The sequence below is a fragment of the Buteo buteo genome, chromosome 4 (assembly GCF_964188355.1).
Source record: "Buteo buteo chromosome 4, bButBut1.hap1.1, whole genome shotgun sequence".
Taxonomy (NCBI): domain Eukaryota; kingdom Metazoa; phylum Chordata; class Aves; order Accipitriformes; family Accipitridae; genus Buteo; species Buteo buteo.
In genome coordinates, this window is record NC_134174.1 from 27,311,877 (window position 1) to 27,331,263 (window position 19,387).

At 52.6% G+C, this 19,387-nt stretch overlaps 3 protein-coding genes and 1 non-coding gene across 4 annotated transcripts; 2 read left to right on the forward strand and 2 right to left on the reverse strand.

Annotated features, from left to right (window-relative positions):
• Nucleotides 1-376: 376 nt before the first annotated feature.
• On the reverse strand, nucleotides 377-1,312 carry LOC142030592 (olfactory receptor 14C36-like). The gene has a single exon (XM_075026845.1). The coding sequence runs from the start codon at nucleotides 1,310-1,312 to the stop codon at nucleotides 377-379; it is 936 nt and encodes a 311-aa protein (XP_074882946.1).
• A 6,749-nt stretch (nucleotides 1,313-8,061) lies between these two features.
• LOC142030593 (olfactory receptor 14J1-like) lies at nucleotides 8,062-8,988 on the forward strand. Its single transcript, XM_075026846.1, has one exon. It carries the CDS (start codon nucleotides 8,062-8,064, stop codon nucleotides 8,986-8,988), a length of 927 nt encoding a protein of 308 aa, XP_074882947.1.
• A 4,745-nt stretch (nucleotides 8,989-13,733) lies between these two features.
• On the forward strand, nucleotides 13,734-14,684 carry LOC142030479 (olfactory receptor 10K2-like). The gene is given in 1 exon segment (XM_075026715.1): nucleotides 13,734-14,684. A coding segment is annotated over 1 exon segment (951 nt).
• A 4,394-nt stretch (nucleotides 14,685-19,078) lies between these two features.
• On the reverse strand, nucleotides 19,079-19,152 carry TRNAN-GUU (transfer RNA asparagine (anticodon GUU)). The gene has a single exon. It is a non-coding gene; the product is annotated as a tRNA-Asn (tRNA).
• Nucleotides 19,153-19,387: the final 235 nt, after the last annotated feature.

Below are 19,387 nucleotides of genomic sequence, written 5' to 3' on the forward strand. Positions count from 1 at the left end.
ACTGGTCACACAGCCCAGGCCTCCTTCCCCAACACATCGCTCCTTGCCCTCCTCCCCAGAGCCCATGGAGAACCCAAGCACCACACCATGTAGGGGCAATCTCTTCAGCCTGTTTTTGACTTCAGCTTTGGAAGAAGAGCCCAACCTCCAGACACTGGCACTGAGCCTTTTATTACAGAGATGCGACGCAGGAGACCAGCTGTAACATCATGCCAGAGACATGTACGAAGGTCTCTGGGTCGGACAGACTGGGTTCATGTCACTGGAGAAGTGGAGTGGATGCAGACATTCCTGGACAAACAGGATTATCACAAACCAAATCCCCAAAGCAGAGGAGGAACAGTTCCTGAGATGAACTGGAAATGACTTGTAAAGGTTATTGCTGCTGAAAGACAAGTGATTGAATCAGCTTCTTCAGCGTGTCTTTGAGCTCCTGGTTCCTCATGCTGTAGATGAGGGGGTTCATTGTTGGGGGCACCGCCGTGTACAGAACCGCCACGACCAGATTCAAAGATGGTGAAGAGATGGAGGGGGGCTTCAGGTAGGCAAACATGCCAGTGCTGAGAAATAGAGAGACCACGGCCAGGTGAGGCAGGCACGTGGAAAAGGCTTTGTGGCGTCCCTGCTCAGAGGGGATCCTCAGCACAGCCCTGAAGATCTGCACGTAGGACAGCACAATGAAAACAAAACAGCCCCAAAATACGAGAGCACTAACCCCAAGAAGCCCAACTTCCCTGAGGGAGGAGTCTGAGCAGGAGAGCTTGAGGATCTGGGGGATTTCACAGAAGAACTGGTTCACGGCATTGCCTTGGCAGAGCGGCAGTGAAAATGTATTGGCAGTGTGCAGCACGGCATAGAGGAACCCACTGCCCCAGGCAGCTGCTGCCATGGGGGCACAAGCTCTGCTGCCCAGGAGGGTCCCGTAGTGCAGGGGTTTGCAGATGGCAACGTAGCGGTCGTAGGCCATGAGGGTGAGGAGATAAAACTCTGAGGACATCACAAAGACAAACAGAAAGACCTGGGTAGAACATCCTGCATAGGAAATGGCCCTGGTATCCAAAAGGGCATTGGCCATGGATTTGGGGACAGTGGTGGAGATGGAGCCCAGGTCAAGGAGGGAGCGGTTGAGGAGGAAGAAGTACATGGGGGTGTGGAGGTGCTGGTCACAGGCTATGGCGGTGATGGTGAGGGTGTTCCCCAGGAGGGCAGCCAGGTAGATGCCCAGGAAGAGCCAGAAGTGCAAGAGCTGCAGCTCCCGCGTGTCTGCGAATGCCAGGAGGAGGAACTGGGTGATGGAGCTGCTGTTGGGCATTTGCTGCTTCAGGGCACTGTTCAAGAGGGAAAAGGCAGTGAGAAAGTTAGAGAAGACTTCTCTGAGCAAAAAGGAAGGAATTTCTCATGGATTCTCCCCCTGCTACACACCGCCCCCTTTTCCTTTTCCAGGAGACCTTCCTTCACCTCCGTGGTTGGAGCTTTGGTTGCTGCTGGCTGAGTGCGCCGTGAGGAGCAGAGCCTCTGCTGACAGAGTGCCCAGGAGTCAGCCCTGCTCTGCAACAGCGGGTTCATGGGAATGGTAGGGGTGGGAGACATCGCCCTCATATGCTTCTCTGAAAAGCCACCAAGCAGTGCTGAGAGCAGAGGGATCCACTGCAGACCATTAAATGTCTCACCTCTTCTCAAGGTCTCAGCACCCCACCTCTAGCCAAGGACACACGTGGCTCATTTCACCAACCCAACAGCATTTCTTCAGTCGTAGCATCTCTGCGCTTCTCCATGGGGCTTTCAGATAACACAAAGGTGTTATTGGGCAGACTTGCACCCTGGAGGGCAGCTCGCAGCTTGGAAGGACCCCTCAAGGAGATAGCCAAGTGCCCTAACGATGGTATCTCATCAAGGGGTGACATCAACATTGGTGGGCAGCTGCTCTCGGCCTCTGTGCTCTTCAGAGGGAAATGGGCGAGATGCTGGAGAGCTGCGCCACGGCTCTGCTGCAGCTCTGGCTGCAGAGGAAGCGGTTCATGGTTCGGACCCCACAGCCCCGAGGGCAGAGGCTTTGCTGGGTGGGAGAGAGGCAAGGGTCTTGCTCAGAGGAAGGGATCTGCATTGGAGGGGATGATACGGACTTTTCTGAATTCTCCCTCCCATAACATTTCTGGTTTTAGTTTCCTCTCATTCTCTGATCGTATCCCTGCTGCCTGGAGATTTTCCTCCGGGGAGATGTTTCCCTGTCCCATGCCTTTGCCCTGTCAGGGCTCAGAGCTCCCATCCCAGCCTCTGTGCACTCGTCTTTGCTCCAAGAAACCTGCCTGTTTGCAGGGCACTGGCTGAGCACATGTTCATGCTTGCAGGTGGAAAAGGGCAGGTCAGAACAAACCTGATGGGTCCAGCAAAGCTGATGCTGGTGCTGTCCATAGGCAGAGGAGTGGCTGAAGGCACTTCAGGAGGCTCCTGGCAGATCTACTGATCACTCAAAGTTACAGTCCCGGAGTGTCAGTGACTTCTTCAAACCTAAGAGTTCCTTTTCCATTTCTTCCTCTCCCCCCACCTCGCAACCGTAGGAAACTAAAAAAACCCCTGACCCTTTAAAGCTCTTTAACTTTACAGTAATCCCTGCTTTGACTTTCCTCTCAAAAAGTCCCCCAGGAAATGTCCTGGGGTGATGCGGAGCCCCGAGCAGCCCTGGCCCACGCAGCACCCTCCCAACAGCAGAAAGACCTGCCCTGCCGGGGGTTGCTCCTTCCACCCACAGCTTCCCCCCAGAGAGCCGCGAGGAGCAGAGCCCCGGCACGCAGAGCCCTGGGGTGCGGGGACCCTGCTCTGAAGGACAGCCCTGGGCACCCCTGGGTGCACGCCCGGCTTCACAGCCCTGCAGTCAACCCCGGGAAAAGGGACCTCTCCCTCAGAGGGTGCCGCAGGGAAGCCCTGCTCTGCACCACATCCTCTTGCTCTACACTAGAGAAACTGTGAAAGTCCTCCTGGCAGAGGCCATAGGTTGTGGACAGCTTTAGGAGATCCCTCCAGGAGCAGCAGCTTCATTGCCCTGCACGCATAGACTTACCACGTGGAGGACTGTGACGATTTCTCCCCCAGCGAGCTCTCAGCATCCACCTACCCCACACTGCCTGTAACCTCTCCCTGCCTCGCTCCTCTCCCCTCGCTGCCTGCAGGCAGTGCCCTCAGCCCTGCTGCGCTTTGCAGGGGAGCTGCTCCTGGGCAGAGCTCTCTTTGTGCAGCGCTGCTCGTTTGCCACCAGCTCCCTCCGTCCCAGGAGCCCAGCTCAGCAGCAGAGGACCAGCCCAAGGCGTCACCTTCTCTGCTCCTTCTGGGCTCCCTCTGGGCGTCCCTGGGGCCCTACCGTGAACCAGGCTGAAGGAATCACTGATGTCTCCTGTCAGAGACAGGGCTGGGCGTGAGAATAATCTTTCTCATCCCATTATAAGACAGGACAGCCAGACAGTGACAGGCAGGGATCGCATTTGTCCAAGCAGAGGGAAGCGATTCAGCTGAGTCAATCAAGGCATCTCATTCTGGGTTTGTAGTCCTGGGGCTAGAAGGGGACTTTGCTCCCTCCCATGCCTGCCACAAACCCTCAGCAGGTGGGATTCCTCTCCTTAATTCAGGTGTGCACCTGTGTGTGAGCTGCTTGTTTCAGCTCCCATGCTAATTAATGGAAATGGAGGGTAGGAGTGAGCTGCTCAGATGAAAACACCTGGTGACATTTGAGATGCCAGAGGTTGTCCGAGGTATGTGCAGGACAGCTGAACCTGTCCCTGTTTCTTGTCTTCTGGGCAGCCTACACGGGTTTTCAGTTGACCAAGTCATGTCATGTACCATAGGGAGATCTCAGCTTGACTCTGTCTTCACCGTCAGCTGGGTTTTCTAGATCTCCTTTGACTATAATGACAGTTGTCTCATCAACATCCCCACATGGCCTAATGAAATTCAAAGCAGTTACTCTATTTATTGGCTAAATACAGACCTGTAGTGCTATGGGAGAGGGGTGGCTGGAGAGTAGCCCTGCAGAAAGGGCTCTGGGGGTGCTGGTCGACAGCAGGCTCAGTATGAGCCAGCAGTGTGCCCTGGCAGCCAAGAGGGCAAACCCCATCCTGGGGGGCATCAAACCCGGCATAACCAGCCGGTCAAAAGAGGTGATTATCCCACTGTATTCAGCGTTGGTGTGGCCTCACTTTGAATACTTTGTGCAGTGCTGGGCCCCACAATTTAAGAACGATGTGAAGGTCCTTGAGTGTGTCCACGGGAGGGCAACAAAGCTGATGAAAGGGCTGGAAGGAATGTCCTATGAGGAGTGGCTAAGGACTTTGGGCTTGTCTAGTTTGGAGACACGGAGGCTGAGGGGCGATGTCATCGCTCTCTACAGCTTCCAGAGGAGGGGAAGTGGAGAGGGAGGTGCTGACCTCTTCTCCCTAGTATCCGGTGATAGGATGCGTGGGAATGATTCAAAGCTGCACCAGGGGAGGTTTAGACTGGACATTAGGAAGCGTTTCTTTACCAAGAGAATGGTCAAACACTGGAATAGGCTTCCTAGAGAGGTAGTCATTGCCCCAAGCCTGTCAGAGTATAAGAGGCATTTGGACAATGCCCTTAAGAACGTGCTTTAACTTGGTCAGCCCTAAATCCGTCAGGCAGTTGGACTAGACGATCGTTGTAGGTCCCTTCCAACTGAAATAGTCTCTTCTCTTCTCTTCTCTTCTCTTCTCTTCTCTTCTCTTCTCTTCTCTTCTCTTCTCTTCTCTTCTCTTCTCTTCTCTTCTCTTCTCTTCTCTTCTCTTTCCTCTCCGATGCCAAGGCTTTCCCAAAAAGCTTCATGTATCTGGCGGGGATTGCCTGGTTCAGCCAGGTAGCTGATGAGAGAAACGGTGGGGTTGGGGAGCAGGGACACAGACTGCCCATGGAGTGTCTGACATGAAGGTTACTGATTTCCCTACACATTCAGGCTCCATTAGGAGATGCTTAGGATCAATCTCAAGTGGAGATTGCTGACATCACTTAATCTGTAAGTACAAAAATGAAGAAAGCTGGAAAACAGAGAAGGCCTTTCTTAGTTTTAGTTACTATTGAAAAGTTTTCACTTTGGCTGCACTCCCGAAATCTCTCTGATCAACCAAAGAAGAACTGAGGAATTAAGGGAAATTACACCCAGAGACTTGGCTTGTTAGGGTGTTGTGCGTGTTAATGAGCCCTCTGGTGCCAAGCTCCTGAACTGCAGATACTGGAAGTTTGAAGAAGCCTCTAGAGAAGTAAAAGTCAAAAGCAAACATCCAGGTTTCTGAGGGTGTTAGCGGGCCTCACCGAGGGCCATCACTGAAGAGCCCATGGATGGAAGGACCAGACAGGTTGCCCACCCCTGGCGGCTGGTGAAGCAGGAAGTCGGCGGCACCGGTTACAGGTGGAAAATCAAATGTGGAGGTGGCTCTGAAAGCCTTCGATGTGTTTTGCCAAGCAAGACGGCCAAGCCTTGACCCTCATCCCCTGCAAAGCGGGAACCCTTCTCTTGACCCTCATCCCCTGCAAAGCAGGAACCCTTCTCTTGACCCTCATCCCCTGCGAAGCGGGAACCCTTCTCTTGACCCTCGTCCCCTACAAAGCGGGAATCCTTCTCTTGACCCTCGTCCCCTACAAAGCGGGAACCCTTCTCTTGACCCTCGTCCCCCGCAAAGCGGGAACCCTTCTCTCACGGGATGCTCAGGGCTCTTCCTGGGGGCAGTATGATGTGGGGGTGCGCGATGCTGAGGGGAGCACAGCTCTAGGACACCTCCCATGCTCCATGGTGGTGAGGAAGCAACGAGACCCTGGGGTTGTAAGGAACCGACGTCCTCTCCTGGGCCTCACTGGAAAAGACAACAGCCATAGCTGAGAGGACAAGGCCCTCAGTTCTGTTGGGAGTGGGTCTGGGCCCCACCAAGTCCCTTGGCTGTCCCTACCAAGTTGCCCTACACTACCCTACGCCTGCGCCCGTTTCCCTGCAGACTTCAACCCCCTCCCTTCACAGTAGGTTCCTCCGGAGCCCCAGGGACACGTGGAGGGAGCCCAGAGGGGTCAGAGAAAGAGCTGCCTTGGGCTGGTCCTCTGCTGCTGAGCTGGGCTCCTGGGACGGAGGGAGCTGGTGGCAAACGAGCGGCACTGCACAAAGACGGCTCTGCCCAGGAGCAGCTCCCCTGCAAAGCGCAGCACTGCCTGCAGGCAGGGAGAGGAGAGGCGAGGAGCAGGAGAGAGGTTACAGGCAGTGTGGAGCGGGAGGATGCTGAGAGCTCACTGGGGAAGAAATCATCACAGCTCATAACCCAGTAAGTCTCTGGCTGCAGGGCAATGTACCCGAGTTTCCTGGAGGGGTCTCCTAGAGCTGGCACATCCCAGGGCAGATAGGATCTGGCAGGGTGGCTCTCAGGGTTTCTTTCGCGTGGAGAAGGATGCGCAGCAGAGCAGGGCTTCCCTGCGGCACCCTCTGAGGGACAGGGCATCACAGGTCCCTTTTCCCGGGGTTGACTGCAGGGCTGTGAAGCCGGGCGTGCACCCAGGGGTGCCCAGGGCTGTCCTTCAGAGCAGGGTCCCTGCACCCCAGGGCTCTGCGTGCCGGGGCTCTGCTCCCCACGGCTCTCTGGGGGGAAGCTGTGGGTGGAAGGAGCAACCCCCGGCAGGGCAGGGTCCTTCTGCTGTTGGGAGGGTGCTGCAGGGATCAGGTCTGTTCGCAGATCCAGATCACCCCCAGGACATTTCTGAGGGCAGTTTTCATAAGAGTTGTTGATGCAGCATTTATTACAAAGACAAAGAGCTTTGCACTTTCGGTTTCCTACTGCTGCTGAGGGCTGGGGAGAGGAGAGGGATGGGAAAGGAGATCACAGAATCACGGAGCAGGAAGATGCTGAGCAGCCTTCCCCTGTGACAGGTTCCTCTCGGGTGAGCGAGGATGTGCATGTAGTGATAGTCACCCCCTGCCCCTCTGTCATGACCACGTCTGCAGCCAAAGGGCAGGTGGAGGGCAATCGTTTGGAAGGCAGGTTCAGTCTCAGTGGTGACTGATTCAGACCCGGTCACCTCTGTTCAAAAGGGTAAAACCAGAAAAAGGAAAGCCCTCCCAGGGCACCTTTCCAGAGGCAGGTGGCCCAAGTGCTAATGTCATGTCTGCCTTCAGGATGTAGAGACTATTCCCATGGGGGCATTTCATCCAGGCTCCTGCACTCAGCCCAGGGTGTCTGTTGTCAGTGACCACCCCGATATACGGGGCCTTTTGCTGCTTCTGTCTGCCAGCTGCTGTAGAGCGGGTCTGACTCCTGAGGAGCCCATTGGATGAGGCTCCTCCTCCTCATGGCACAGTCAGCCAGAGTAAATCAGAACAAAATCAGAACTGCCATCCCTTTGTACTGGGCACTGGTGAGACCACACCTCAAATACTGTGTTCAGTGTTCTTTCAACACAAGAAAGACATTGAGGTGCTGGAGTGCATCCAGAGAAGGGCAACGAAGCTGGTGAAGGGTCTAGAGAACAATTCTTATGAGGAGCGGCTGAGGGAACTGGGGTTGTTTAGTGTGGAGAAGAGGAGGCTGAGGGGAGACCTTATCGCTCTCTACAACTATCTGAAAGGAGGTTGTAGCGAGGTGGGGGTCGTTCTCTTTTCCCAGGAAATAAGTGATAGGACAAGAGGAAACAGCCTGAATTTGGACCAGGGGAGGTTTAGATTGGATATTAGGAAAAATTCATTCACTGAAAGTGTTGTCAAGCATTGGAGCAGGCTCACCAGGGAAGTGGTTGAGTCACCATCCCTGGATGTATTTAAAAGCTGTGTAGATGTGGTGCTTAGGGACCTGGTTTAGTGATGGACTTGGCAGTGTTAGGTTTACGGTTGGACTCTGATCTTAATCATCTTTTCCAACCTAAATGATTCTATGATTCTGTGACTGGGGGGAGCAGCATGAAGTTCCTCTTGAGAAGGACAGAAACAATGTGGGCAGTTTCTCTGAGAAACAGGTTTTCCTCAGAGAAGCCTGCGCTGACTTCTCCGTGTATTTTTCTCCTTGTACAGCACCCAAATCTGAGAGGCAGCAAATGTCCAACAGCAGCTCCATCACCCAGTTCCTCCTCCTGGCATTCGCAGACACGCGGGAGCTGCAGCTCTTGCACTTCTGGCTCTTCCTGGGCATCTACCTGGCTGCCCTCCTGGGCAATGGCCTCATCATCATCGCTGTAGCCTGCGACCGGCACCTCCACACCCCCATGTACTTCTTCCTCCTCAACCTCTCCCTCCTCGACCTGGGCTCCATCTCTACCACTGTCCCCAAATCCATGGCCAACTCCCTCTGGGACACCAGGGATATTTCCTATGCAGGATGCACTGCTCAGGTCTTTTTCTTTCTCTTCTTGATGTCAGTGGAGTATTTTCTTCTCACCCTCATGGCCTACGACCGCTACGTTGCCATCTGCAAACCCCTGCACTACGGGACCCTCCTGGGCAGCAGAGCTTGTGCCCACATGGCAGCAGCTGCCTGGGGCAGTGGGTTCCTCTATGCCGTGCTGCACACTGCCAATACATTTTCACTGCCGCTCTGCCAAGGCAATGCCGTAGACCAGTTCTTCTGTGAACTTCCCCAGATCCTCAAGCTCTCCTGCTCAGACTCCTCCCTCAGGGAAGTTGGGCTTCTTGGGGTTAGTGCTCTCGTATTTTGGGGCTGTTTTGTTTTCATTGTGCTGTCCTACGTGCAGATCTTCAGGGCTGTGCTGAGGATCCCCTCTGAGCAGGGACGCCACAAAGCCTTTTCCACGTGCCTGCCTCACCTGGCCGTGGTCTCTCTATTTCTCAGCACTGGCATGTTTTCCAACCTGAAGCCCCCCTCCATCTCTGCACCATCCCTGGACCTGGTCATGGCAGTTCTGTACACGGTGGTGCCCCCAACAATGAACCCCCTCATCTACAGCATGAGGAACCAGGAACTCAAGAACGCCATTAGGAAACTGATTTCATCAACACCTTTGTAGTAGTGATAGACTTCCCATCTCTCTCCAGAAATGTCTTCCAGGCTATCCCATAGAAGTCTTGACCTTTTTCTTGTTCTTCTTCTTATCATTATAATTTCTGTTTAGAATGTGACTACAGAAATGTTTGTTTTCTTCTATTGAGGCATGAACTTGCTCTCTGTCACCTGGAGCCAGTATAAAGGTGTCGACCACTGGGTCAGAGTTGAATCCCTCATAGCATCTAATGGAATGGGATGTCCTGTGTGCCATGGGCTTTTCTTCCAATGCTGGTGTCAGGAGTAGGCATGAGCGATTGCACCCCCAGAAGGGCATTGGTCAGGATTCTGCATGGCTGTAGGAGCAAAAACCTGTCAGTCACATTGTTACCCGTTAGCAGCTGAGGAAGGGATTTTGGACTCACCCATCAGTGTCTGGTGACAGTGGAGGCAATGCCTGGTCACCGTGTTTCATACTTGGGGTTCTCCCCTATTGACTTGGCAGACGACATCATTCTTGAGGGTGACTGGAGCTGCCTGGAGAGCCTGAGGGATCTTTTGTGCACACTTGAACTGCGGCAAGAGGAATCCCAGCTCCTGTGGGTCTGTGGGGTGCGTGGGGGGAGTTGAATACCCAGCCAGGCCAAGGGTTTCTAACCAGTGGTAGGATATCTGCCTTGGCTCAGCTGAACCACTGCCCTACTGTCCTGGTTTCAGCTGGGATAGAGTTAATTTTCTTTCTAGTAGCTGGTAGAGTGTTGTGGTTTGGGTTCAGTATAGAAGAATATTGATAACACACTGATGTTTTCAGGTGTTGCTAAGTCATGTTTAGTCTAAAGTCAAGGATTTTTCAGCTTCTCATGCCCAGCCAGTGAGAAAGCTGGAGGGGCACAAGAAGTTGGCACAGGACGCAATCAGGGCAGCTGACCCCAGCTGGCCAAAGGGATATTCCATACCATGTGACGTCATGCCCAGTATATAAACTGGGGGGAGTGGGGGTGGGGGGATCACCGCTTAGGGACTAACTGGGCGTGGGTTGGCGGGTGGGGAGCAATTGCATTGTGCACCACTTGCATATTCCAATCCTTTTATTATTATTGCCGTTTTATTATTGTTATTGTTAGTTTCTTCCTTTCTGTTCTATTAAACTGTTCTTATCTCAACCCACAAGTCTTACCTTTTTTTTCCCGATCCCCTCCCCATCCCACTGGGGGGTGGGGGGGGGGGGGGGGAGTGAGTGAGTGGCTGCGTGGTGCTTAGCTGCTGGCTGGAGTTAAACCACAACACCTACACAAGGGAAAATGTACCTCTGGCTGCCACTGCCTAGGTGTCCAGCCAAGAAAAGTAAAAGAAGTAGGGGTTAACAGAGGAAGAATCTCCATCTCTTTTTGGTACCCATTCTCTGATAAGCCAGATCACACTGCTGGAATTAGCTGCTCTCTGCTCTTTGGAGAAGGAGCTCAAGGATGCACTGAGCAAATGGATTTCATAGCCATTTTTCACCTGTAATAACTTGCTAAGCCCTGTGTAGTCATGACACCCATGGTATCTCAGGTCAGCTCTGCATTCTGCTTGGTGTTCATTGTTATTGTTTGTGGTCTATGTGATCCTCATGTTCATACAGAAATGTCTGGATTCATCCCAACTTTGCTAATGCATAAACCTGTTGTGTCTGACCTCGAAGCATGTTGTGTATGTTTACAACATTGTCACAGCTGACTCCCTAGTACTATCTCTTTAAAAAATGTCATCTCACTGCAGAGATCTTCAGGGCAGGTCCTGAAGACCGGGCTATAATTCCAAAGATCATGCAAAGAATACAGGGAATAAATGGCACCCAAAAAGATCCTCTGGCTTTGCTTTGGTTCCCCAGTGGCCTGAAGGAGGAGCTCAGCATCCCAGAGTGATATGATGGGGACCCAGGTCTGGATCCAGCGCTCAGGTGTCAGTGCCTAGTACAAACAGAGTTGGACAATTGTCTCATAGTTACCTGCCTTGAGCTGCCACACGTGCTATAGAGCTAATCGCAGACGCTCATCCTTCTGGAGAGGAACCGGGAGAGCTCAGGGGCTCTGCAGGGACCGTGTGAGCCCAGGGGTGAGCAGGGAGCTTCACAAAATGAGAAACCATCCAAAGTGTAGTCTTAAAAAGGGAAAGCACTAAATCCAAGTGTGCAACGTGAATTGAGGACTCTGCAATCCCAGGAGAGGCAGCAAGCAGGAAGAATTGTTGATTCCCTCCGTGGTAGAGAGGCCTTATAGAGACATCTTGATAGATTAGAGTGCTGGGCAATCACCAACCAGATGACATTCAACAAGAGCAAATGCTCAATTCTGCACCTGGGATGGTGCAATACTGGAGGTGCATATAGACTGGGGGACAAGAGGCTGGAATGCAGCCCTGTAGAAAGGGATCTGGGGGTTTTGATTGCTGGTAAGCTCAATATAAGTCAACAATGTGCCCTGGTGGCCAAAAGGGCCAACCATGTCCTGGGGTGCATTAGGCACTGTACAGCTAACCAGTCAAAAGAAGTGATTGTCCCACTATACTCAGCATCAGTGTGGCCTCACCTCAAGTCCTACGTGCAGTTTTGGGCTCCACAGTACAAGAAGGATATAAAAATATTAGCATGTGTCCAAAGGAGGGCAACAAAGATGGTGAAAGGACTAGAGGGCATGACTTATGACGAGTGGCTGAGGAGACCAAGTTTGTTCAGCTTAGCAAAGAGGAGACTGCGGGGTGTCCTCACTGCTGTCTACAACTTCCTCATGAGGGAGATGGAGAGAGAGGTGCTGATTGCTTCTCTCTGGTGTCCAGTGATAAGACACAAGGGAGTGCCTTAACACTCAGGGAAAGTTCAGATTAGATATTAGGAAAAAGTTCGTCACTGAGAGGGTGGTCAAGCACTGGAACAAGCTCCCCAGGGAAGTGGTGATGGCCCCAAGCTGTTAGTGTTCAAGAAGTGTTTGGACAATGCTCTTGGATATGTAGTTTAACCTTTAGGTTGCCCTGTGTGGAGTTGGGAGTTGGACTCAATGATCCTCATGGTTTCCTTGCAACTCAGGATATTCTATGATTCGATTATTCTTTTATAAGATTTGGGGTATAGCCACAAAACCAATCCCTCCAAAAAAGCCTGAGCCTGACTGTCCCTTCCCACAGTAGGGGCAAAGGATAGCAGTGGAGGGTGCTGCAAGCCCACTGAGTCCAAGGCAGATGAGGACTTTGTCTGCAACAGTAAATGATAACAGAACAGGAAGAGATATTTTTTCCCCCTCAGTCTCTGCAAGGAAGAAATAACTAAAAGTGCCTGATTGATCCTAGTCATTGCTTAGGAAAAAATCCCTGAGTCTTGAGTTCAGCACATATCCATTACTGACAATTGCCAATGGTATTTTTGGCATGCCTAAGAGAAATAGATCAGCTCTTAATTATGTCCCTTGCAACCAATTAACAATGCCTATCACTGGTGTGGACACAGCAGTCCCTAGGTGGATTAAAGAATATGCACCACCCCCTCCATAAGAGCTGGTAGCTGCTGGCCCCTTGCCTAAAAGGACAGGAGGGCTAGGACTATCAGAGAGGCTGGTGATGCCTCCAGCCACGAGGGCTGCAAGCCTGCTCCACACCTGAATATCCTTCTGGCCAGTGCAGGTATGGTTTCTGGCTCATTTTTCTCCTGGCTCCACAGTTTTCCTTTCTGCATCCTTATTTTCCAGTGCTGGGGACTGGAGGGGAGGAGAGGGAGAGGTCCTGTAGCAGGACCCTGCACACAGCCCTGCTGTCCTGGCATGCATTAACCCTTGCAGAAGGAAGAAGGTCTGAGTTGCATACAAAACCCCTTTGCATCACTGCCCTTTGTATGAGGAAGGAAACATGCCGTCTATGTCCACCACTATCCCAGGGCAAATGGTTCCCTCGTTCCTGGGGAGAGCTAAGACTCTTCTCCACATGTCTCCTCTTGGAAACTACTGCAGCACCGGCAGCTGTTTACACAAGCTCCCCTTGCTGGAATAACCCTGACTTGGGGTCAAGGATTGCCATGGGTTTGCAGTGGCAGTTAGCTGTGCTGCTCAAACCCTATTTTACCTGCTTTTCTTCCCCATCCGCTCAGCGCAGCATTGCCAGCAGCTCCAGCGCTTCAGCTTATACAGCTCTTCACATGTCACTGAGAGCTAACACAACCCTTGTATGAGTGAGAGGCTCTGAAATGATGTTCCCTTCCTTGCAGGTCTCAGGAGGTCTTTCAGTCACTTTCCCAAAATCACAGCTTACAAGAAAGACTTCACAGACCCTCCTCCACCCCTCTATCTCCAGGCTGTAACTTTCCTGCCCTTGCAGTGATTGCCTGCAGCATGCTTGCACGTAGGTAGGTGTTGCCACTTTCTCCACTGTGAAGATGAGAAATGGGACTTCCCCGAAGGGGATGGTGCTTTCTAGGTGAGCTCCAGCCACTGTGCCATCACAGCTCCCCAGATCACAGAGAAGGAGCCACGTGTCCCTGAGCTACCTGTGCGCTCTCAGGAGCTGCAGCAAGGCCAGGAGCTGCCCACAGCGCCCACCCGCCGTTGCGTGCCCCAAGCCAACGCACAACACTTGTTGTCCCAGGAGGACAACCAACACTGCAAGCACAGAGGCCAGGAAAGGGGTTTTGTGAGGCACACTCAAGCAAAAATTCTCTTTGTCACAGCAGCAGGCCACCTTGTACTTTCTGTGACCCGGGTGCTGTTTTTCTTGCTGCCTGATGTCCAGAGAAAACCTTTCATTTCCATGGAGAACAACAACCAAACCCTCGCCACAGACTTCATCTTCCTGGGTTTCTCCAGCCTCGCGGAACTGCAGAAGCTGCTTCTTGTGGTGTTTTTGCTGCTGTACCTGGTCACTCTGAGCATGAATACCACTATAATGATTATCATTTGGGCTGATCGGAGCCTTCACACACCCATGTACTTTTTCCTTTGCGTCTTGTCATTTTCCGAGACTTGCTACACCTTTGTCATTGTCCCCAAGATGCTGGTAGACTTGATAGCAGAGAGAAAAACCATTTCCTTCCTAGGCTGTGCTGTACAAATGTACTTCTTCCTTTTCTTGGGGTGCTCCCACTCTTTCCTCCTGGCAGCCATGGGCTACGACCGCTGCGTTGCCATCTGCCACCCCCTGCACTACAACAGAATCCTGAATTGGCGAGTGTGTGCTCAGCTGGTGGTTGCTTCTGCTCTGAGCGGCTTTCTGGTTGCCCAGGTGGTTACCCCCTTGATATTTTGTTTGCCTTTCCAGACATCCAGGAAACTCAACCATTTCTTCTGTGACATCTCCCCTGTCCTCCAGGTGGCCTTTACTCACACAAACCTCAGTGAGGCCATTATCTTCACACTGGGTATCTCTGTCCTTACAATCCCACTGATGCTGATCCTTATTTCATACCTCTTTGTTGTCTTAGCCATCCTGCAGATCCCTTCAGCTGCAGGGAGGCACTAAGCCTTCTCCACCTGCAGCACTCACCTGATAGTAGTGATTGTTCATTACAGCTGTGCCTCCTTCATCTACCTGAGACCCGACTCCAGCTACTCATCGGATCAGGATGCACTGATCTCTGTCACTTATACCATCCTCACTCCCCTGCTCAACCCTATGATTTACAGCCTAAGGAACAAGGATGTCAAAATGGCTCTTCAAAAAGCAATCAGGAAAAATATACTATCTCATAAAGTTTTCCAGTGAAGAGGTTAAGATGAGCTGCTTCCTGACCAGGTATTTTCAGCCAACAACTTCCAAAAAACCATCACCCCTTTTCCGTACATCCTTTTTTGCTCACAGAGAAGCTTTCAGGAATGACATGACAGCTAATCATGGCTGCTAAGAACCTGACATTAACAATCAACAAATTCGAGTCACAGTGAGTCTGGAAACCTGACTTTCAGTGAAACACAATTTTTTTTTAAATTTAGAAACCCACATTTTCACTGCAGTGCTTTACACATGACACTGGGTAAATCAGGCACCACCAGCAATGACTTGAGCCCATTTTCATGCAAAAAATGGATTGTGGAAGGAAGAAGCCTCTGCAAAAATGGTCCAAGCAAGAGATGGTGAAGGAATCAGCATTTCACCCAAACAGTGAGAGCCTGACAGACTGCAGGAGGAAAACCCTCTCCTTTCTGTTAATTGAAACTAAACCAGGCAAGTCCTTCCCTTGCTTTATGTCCTTCTTCATTAACTCCTGGTATAATGCTGTTAATGGTCTCAATAAAGGAGTTGCAGAGCAGTTCCCCAAGGAAGTTTGTTTTTGCAGGGGCTGTTTGCAGACCTCTTGTGGTCCTTGGCTCATTTGCAGGGTTCAGCTCCCACCCGGCAGCAGTGGTGCCAGCGAGGAGCAGGCTGGGGCTGCCTGTGCCACCCTGCGGTGTCCTGTCTGTGGTGCCACCATCATGAAGAAGGGTGGAGAAACTGAAGCTGGAAGGGCCTTCCCAAGCCCTGTTCAGAACATCACCAGCTTCAAAGGCAGACCCGGTTCTCCAGGGCCTTTTGACAATTGCTTTGCAGGAATGGCTGCGGGAAAAATCTGTGAAATGATGGATGAGAGGCTTGGCTCCTCTTGGCACAGAGTTTGGAAATGCCAGCCTGCCCCAGCAATCGCGTTGGAGCCCCCTGAGACCAGGCATCTCCCAGGACCTAGCTATCCAGGCTTCCCTCTGCCCATGGCACTGGCAACCTTGCCCTCTACCTGTGACTTGCAAAGGGAAGGGGGGACTCTGGCATGGGGGGAGGGGGTGGATCCTGGATCTGACATTGGAAAGGCTCTTGGCTTGGCATTTTTACGGACACAGGTGGGGGAGGTGTGTGTGTGGGTCTTGAAGTCTCCCTGAAGAAGCCCAAATATTGCCCATTGCAGCAAGGAGAGCAGGGTGATGCCACGGCCACGTGGGAAAGCCGTGCTGCAGCAGATCAGCCTTTCAGCAGGGAAGGGCATTTCCATCTCTCGCAGAGGGCTGTGGCCACTGCTGCACGGTGCCAGCAGCTCCCCATATCCCACCGTCATTGTCCTTGCTGTCTCCTGAAGCAGCTGCTTCTACTGGGTCCCTTCTCCTTGCCCGTGGGAGATCCTGGAACCTGTCTCCCATGCTCCCTGAGGAAAATCCCTGCCCTGGCACTTCAAATCCTCATTGGCCTTTGTCTCTACGTTGCTCCCCAAAAGCTGCCATCAAGCACGGTCTGACTGATCTGGGGCAGGTAAAAGACAGCAAGGGTGGGGAAGGGTTTCGGTGCAAGGGATAGACTGGGCAGGAGGCAGGTTGGAGGTCCATGAAGTCAGGAGCCACATGGGAAAGACATACAGGGGCTGGGTGCTCAACACCCCTCCAAAGACACTGGCACATAGGGAGGCAAACCAGGAGCTACGTGGTCAGCACACAGACACGGGGAAGTGTTTCTCTGGGTGCAGGGTTCACCCACAAGTCTCCCCGAAGCTGGCTGGCTGGCCCTGGTGTGAAGCCAGACCTCGCTGTGGCTGTACCTGGAGGCTCAGCCCAGATCCTACACCTCCCTCTTCGCACAGGGAGCCCCGGCTGCCCCGGCCATCTCCATCCTGCAGGTACGTGCAGGAAGAGAGGTTTCACAGAGAAATAATATCACCTGTACTGCGGAGTCTATGCCGGATCTGGTGCTCCGGCAATGAAGGCACCTTTCAAGAACCACATACTTCAAGAACCATGAGATGGTCTTGCAGGTCGCATGGTCATGGACCTCGCTAAGACAACCTTTGAGAAGCTGGGTGCCCCGTTCCTCTGGAGAAGGGATCTGCCTGGGACTGCCTTCCCGTGGCTTTCAGGCATCACAGCCTGCTCACTCTGCACAGCAACCCCACCAGCTCGGGGCCCTGCGGGGAGCATGGGGAGGGGGTGGGAATGGCTGGCCAGGCCAGCATGGACACAGTCCCATGGGGAAAGGCTCTCCTGGGGCAGGGATGTCCCCAGAAAGAGCAGAGGAGCAACTCTGTGCTTCCAGGGAGTAAAAAATGACCAAGAGAAACCTATTTCTCAATGCACAGGGAGACACTGGCCTCTGTCTCCTCATGCCATGGCTGGCCCCCAGTGCCGGGGCTGATGCAGAAGACAACCCACCTCTCTGCCCTCCAGGACCTGCTGTGCCCTTCAGACGGGACGGTGTTGTCGTGTGAGTGCCCAGAGCTCTGCAGCACCCTGTGGTGGGCGCTGCCATGGGGTCAGCCCACACTGGGCTGCTGCGCTGGGGAGAAGTCGTGGTGGAGAGCAATGGAGAAGCAGGGCTGGGCTAGAAAGTGCCTGGCAGAGGAAAATGCCAAAGTTAATGGGTTAGTTTTGTCTGTGCAGCCACCTCCATCCTCCTGCTGGATCAGTGCCTGTACCGGGGACCGGCCAGGCCTCCCAGCTTCTCTCCTGTCCCAGACCCCAGAGCAGGATTGTCTGCGAAGCCTCTTGTGGGGCACGTCCTGAGCAAGGCAGGGACTGGGAGCTGGGAGAGGCTGCCTAGCAGGAGGTCCATGGGGGGGACAGGGCACCACGGGCTGTCCTGGGCATTGTGCCGGGGGGACCATTCCACACCCCCAAACATACCCTGTGCCCGCAGAGCAGGGCCGTGGGACCCTGTGTGGGGCAGCGGGGCTGGGCCAGCACAGGGACAGGGCAATGACAGGGGCCACAAAGCAGCTGCCAGGGAGCGACAGCAACGACGGGTACAAACAAGGCATTTAGCTGCTTTGCCTTCACCGCCCAGGTATGATTTTGGGAAAGCCTGAGATTGCTGGTGGTTGCAAGGGGAGTCAAAAGGAAAAAGAAGAGCGTTGATCATTGCGTTGGAGACCAAGGCTGAAGATGGAAAATGCAGGGCTGCTCCGGAACAAGGAGGGTGATTTAGATGGGGCTGAGGGACTAAATTCCTTCTTTGCCTGAATCTCTACTGAAAAGGTCTCTAGGACTCTGTGCCCAGTGAAAGCGTTCAAGGAGGAGGAGAGCACATATTGGCAGGAAGCTCGTGAAATCTGGTAAGGACAAATGCCAGTTTTTGCCCTGGAAGGGGACTAACCCTCGCAATGGCACAGGCTGGGAAGAGCCCTCTGGGAATGGTCTTGGTGGCCAGTGAGCTGGACAGGAGGCAACCATGTGGCCTGACAGCAAGGAAGGTGTTGTGGTTTAAGCCCAGCCAGCAAGTAAGCACCATGCAGCTGCTCACTTACTCCCCCCCCCCCCCCCAGTGGGATGGGGAGGAGAATCAGAAAGAAAAAGTAAAACTCGTGGGTTTGAGATAAGAACGATTTAATAACTCATGTAAAATAAAATGTAATACTAACATTACTAACAATACTACTCCGACTAACAACAACAATAATAATAAATATAACAACAACAATAATAATAATTACTATAATTAAAAAAAAATTAAAGAAAAATAAACCCCAAGAAATGACAAGTGATGCACAATGCAATTGCTCACCACGTGCTGACCAATGCCTGAGCAGCGATCCACCACTCCCAGCCAATTCCCCCCCCAGTTTATATACTGAGCATGATGTTCTATGGTATGGAATATCCCTTTGGCTAGTTCGGGCCAGCTGTCCTGGCTATGGTCCCTCCCAACTTCTTGTACACCTGCTTGCTGGCAGAGCATGGGAAACTAAAAAACCCTTAATTTAGGATAAGCGCTACTTAGCAACAACTAAACCATCAGTGCTTTAACAACATTATTCTCACACTAAATCCAAAACACACTGCACCAGCTGCTAAGAAGAAAATTAACTCTACCCCAGCTGAAACCAGGACACAGGCAAAGTGGGATCATGCCTTTGGAGATGTGGGTTTGTATGGCAAGGTTTTGGTAGCATGTTAGTGTCTTTAGTGAACATAGAACTAAGGCAAATTATGTGGTGGGTTGAGCTCAGGTGGGAGCTAAGCCCTGCTCCCCAAGCTGGGCAGGCAAATCAGAATAAGGAACTGGTACTATCAGTTCTCTTTCCTTCCTCTGGCTTTGCTGAGGGGACTGAAGAGCCTGTGTTTTTTTCTAGAGCCATAGGCTGCTTTGGGTTGGAAAGGAACTTAAACAAGGCTAGCACACTGTGGCATAGGCAGGCAGGAGGGGAGAGGCGTCCCTGGGTGGGCTCGAACCACCAACCTTTCGGTTAACAGCCGAACGCGCTAACCGATTGCGCCACAGAGACTCCCGAAGGGAGCTCCCCGGGGCTTCCCAAGGGCAGGCAGATGTTTGGCCATTGCCAGGGAAGCAGAGCTTCCTCACGTGGAATGGGGACCTGGGAAGAGAAGCACCACAACCCTCAAGGCCCACCCTTCATCCTTGTCTCCCTGAGCGACGGACCTCCTGAGCACCAGGAACCAAGCACCGGACCAAGAATGTCTGGCTCTGCACTGTGAGCGTGCTTCAGGTTATTCACGGTC

Coding starts and splice junctions, on each gene's coding strand:
- LOC142030592 (XM_075026845.1), bottom strand. CDS start 1,312: ATGCCCAACAGCAGCTCCATCACCCAGTTCCTCCTCCTGGCATTCGCA.
- LOC142030593 (XM_075026846.1), top strand. CDS start 8,062: ATGTCCAACAGCAGCTCCATCACCCAGTTCCTCCTCCTGGCATTCGCA.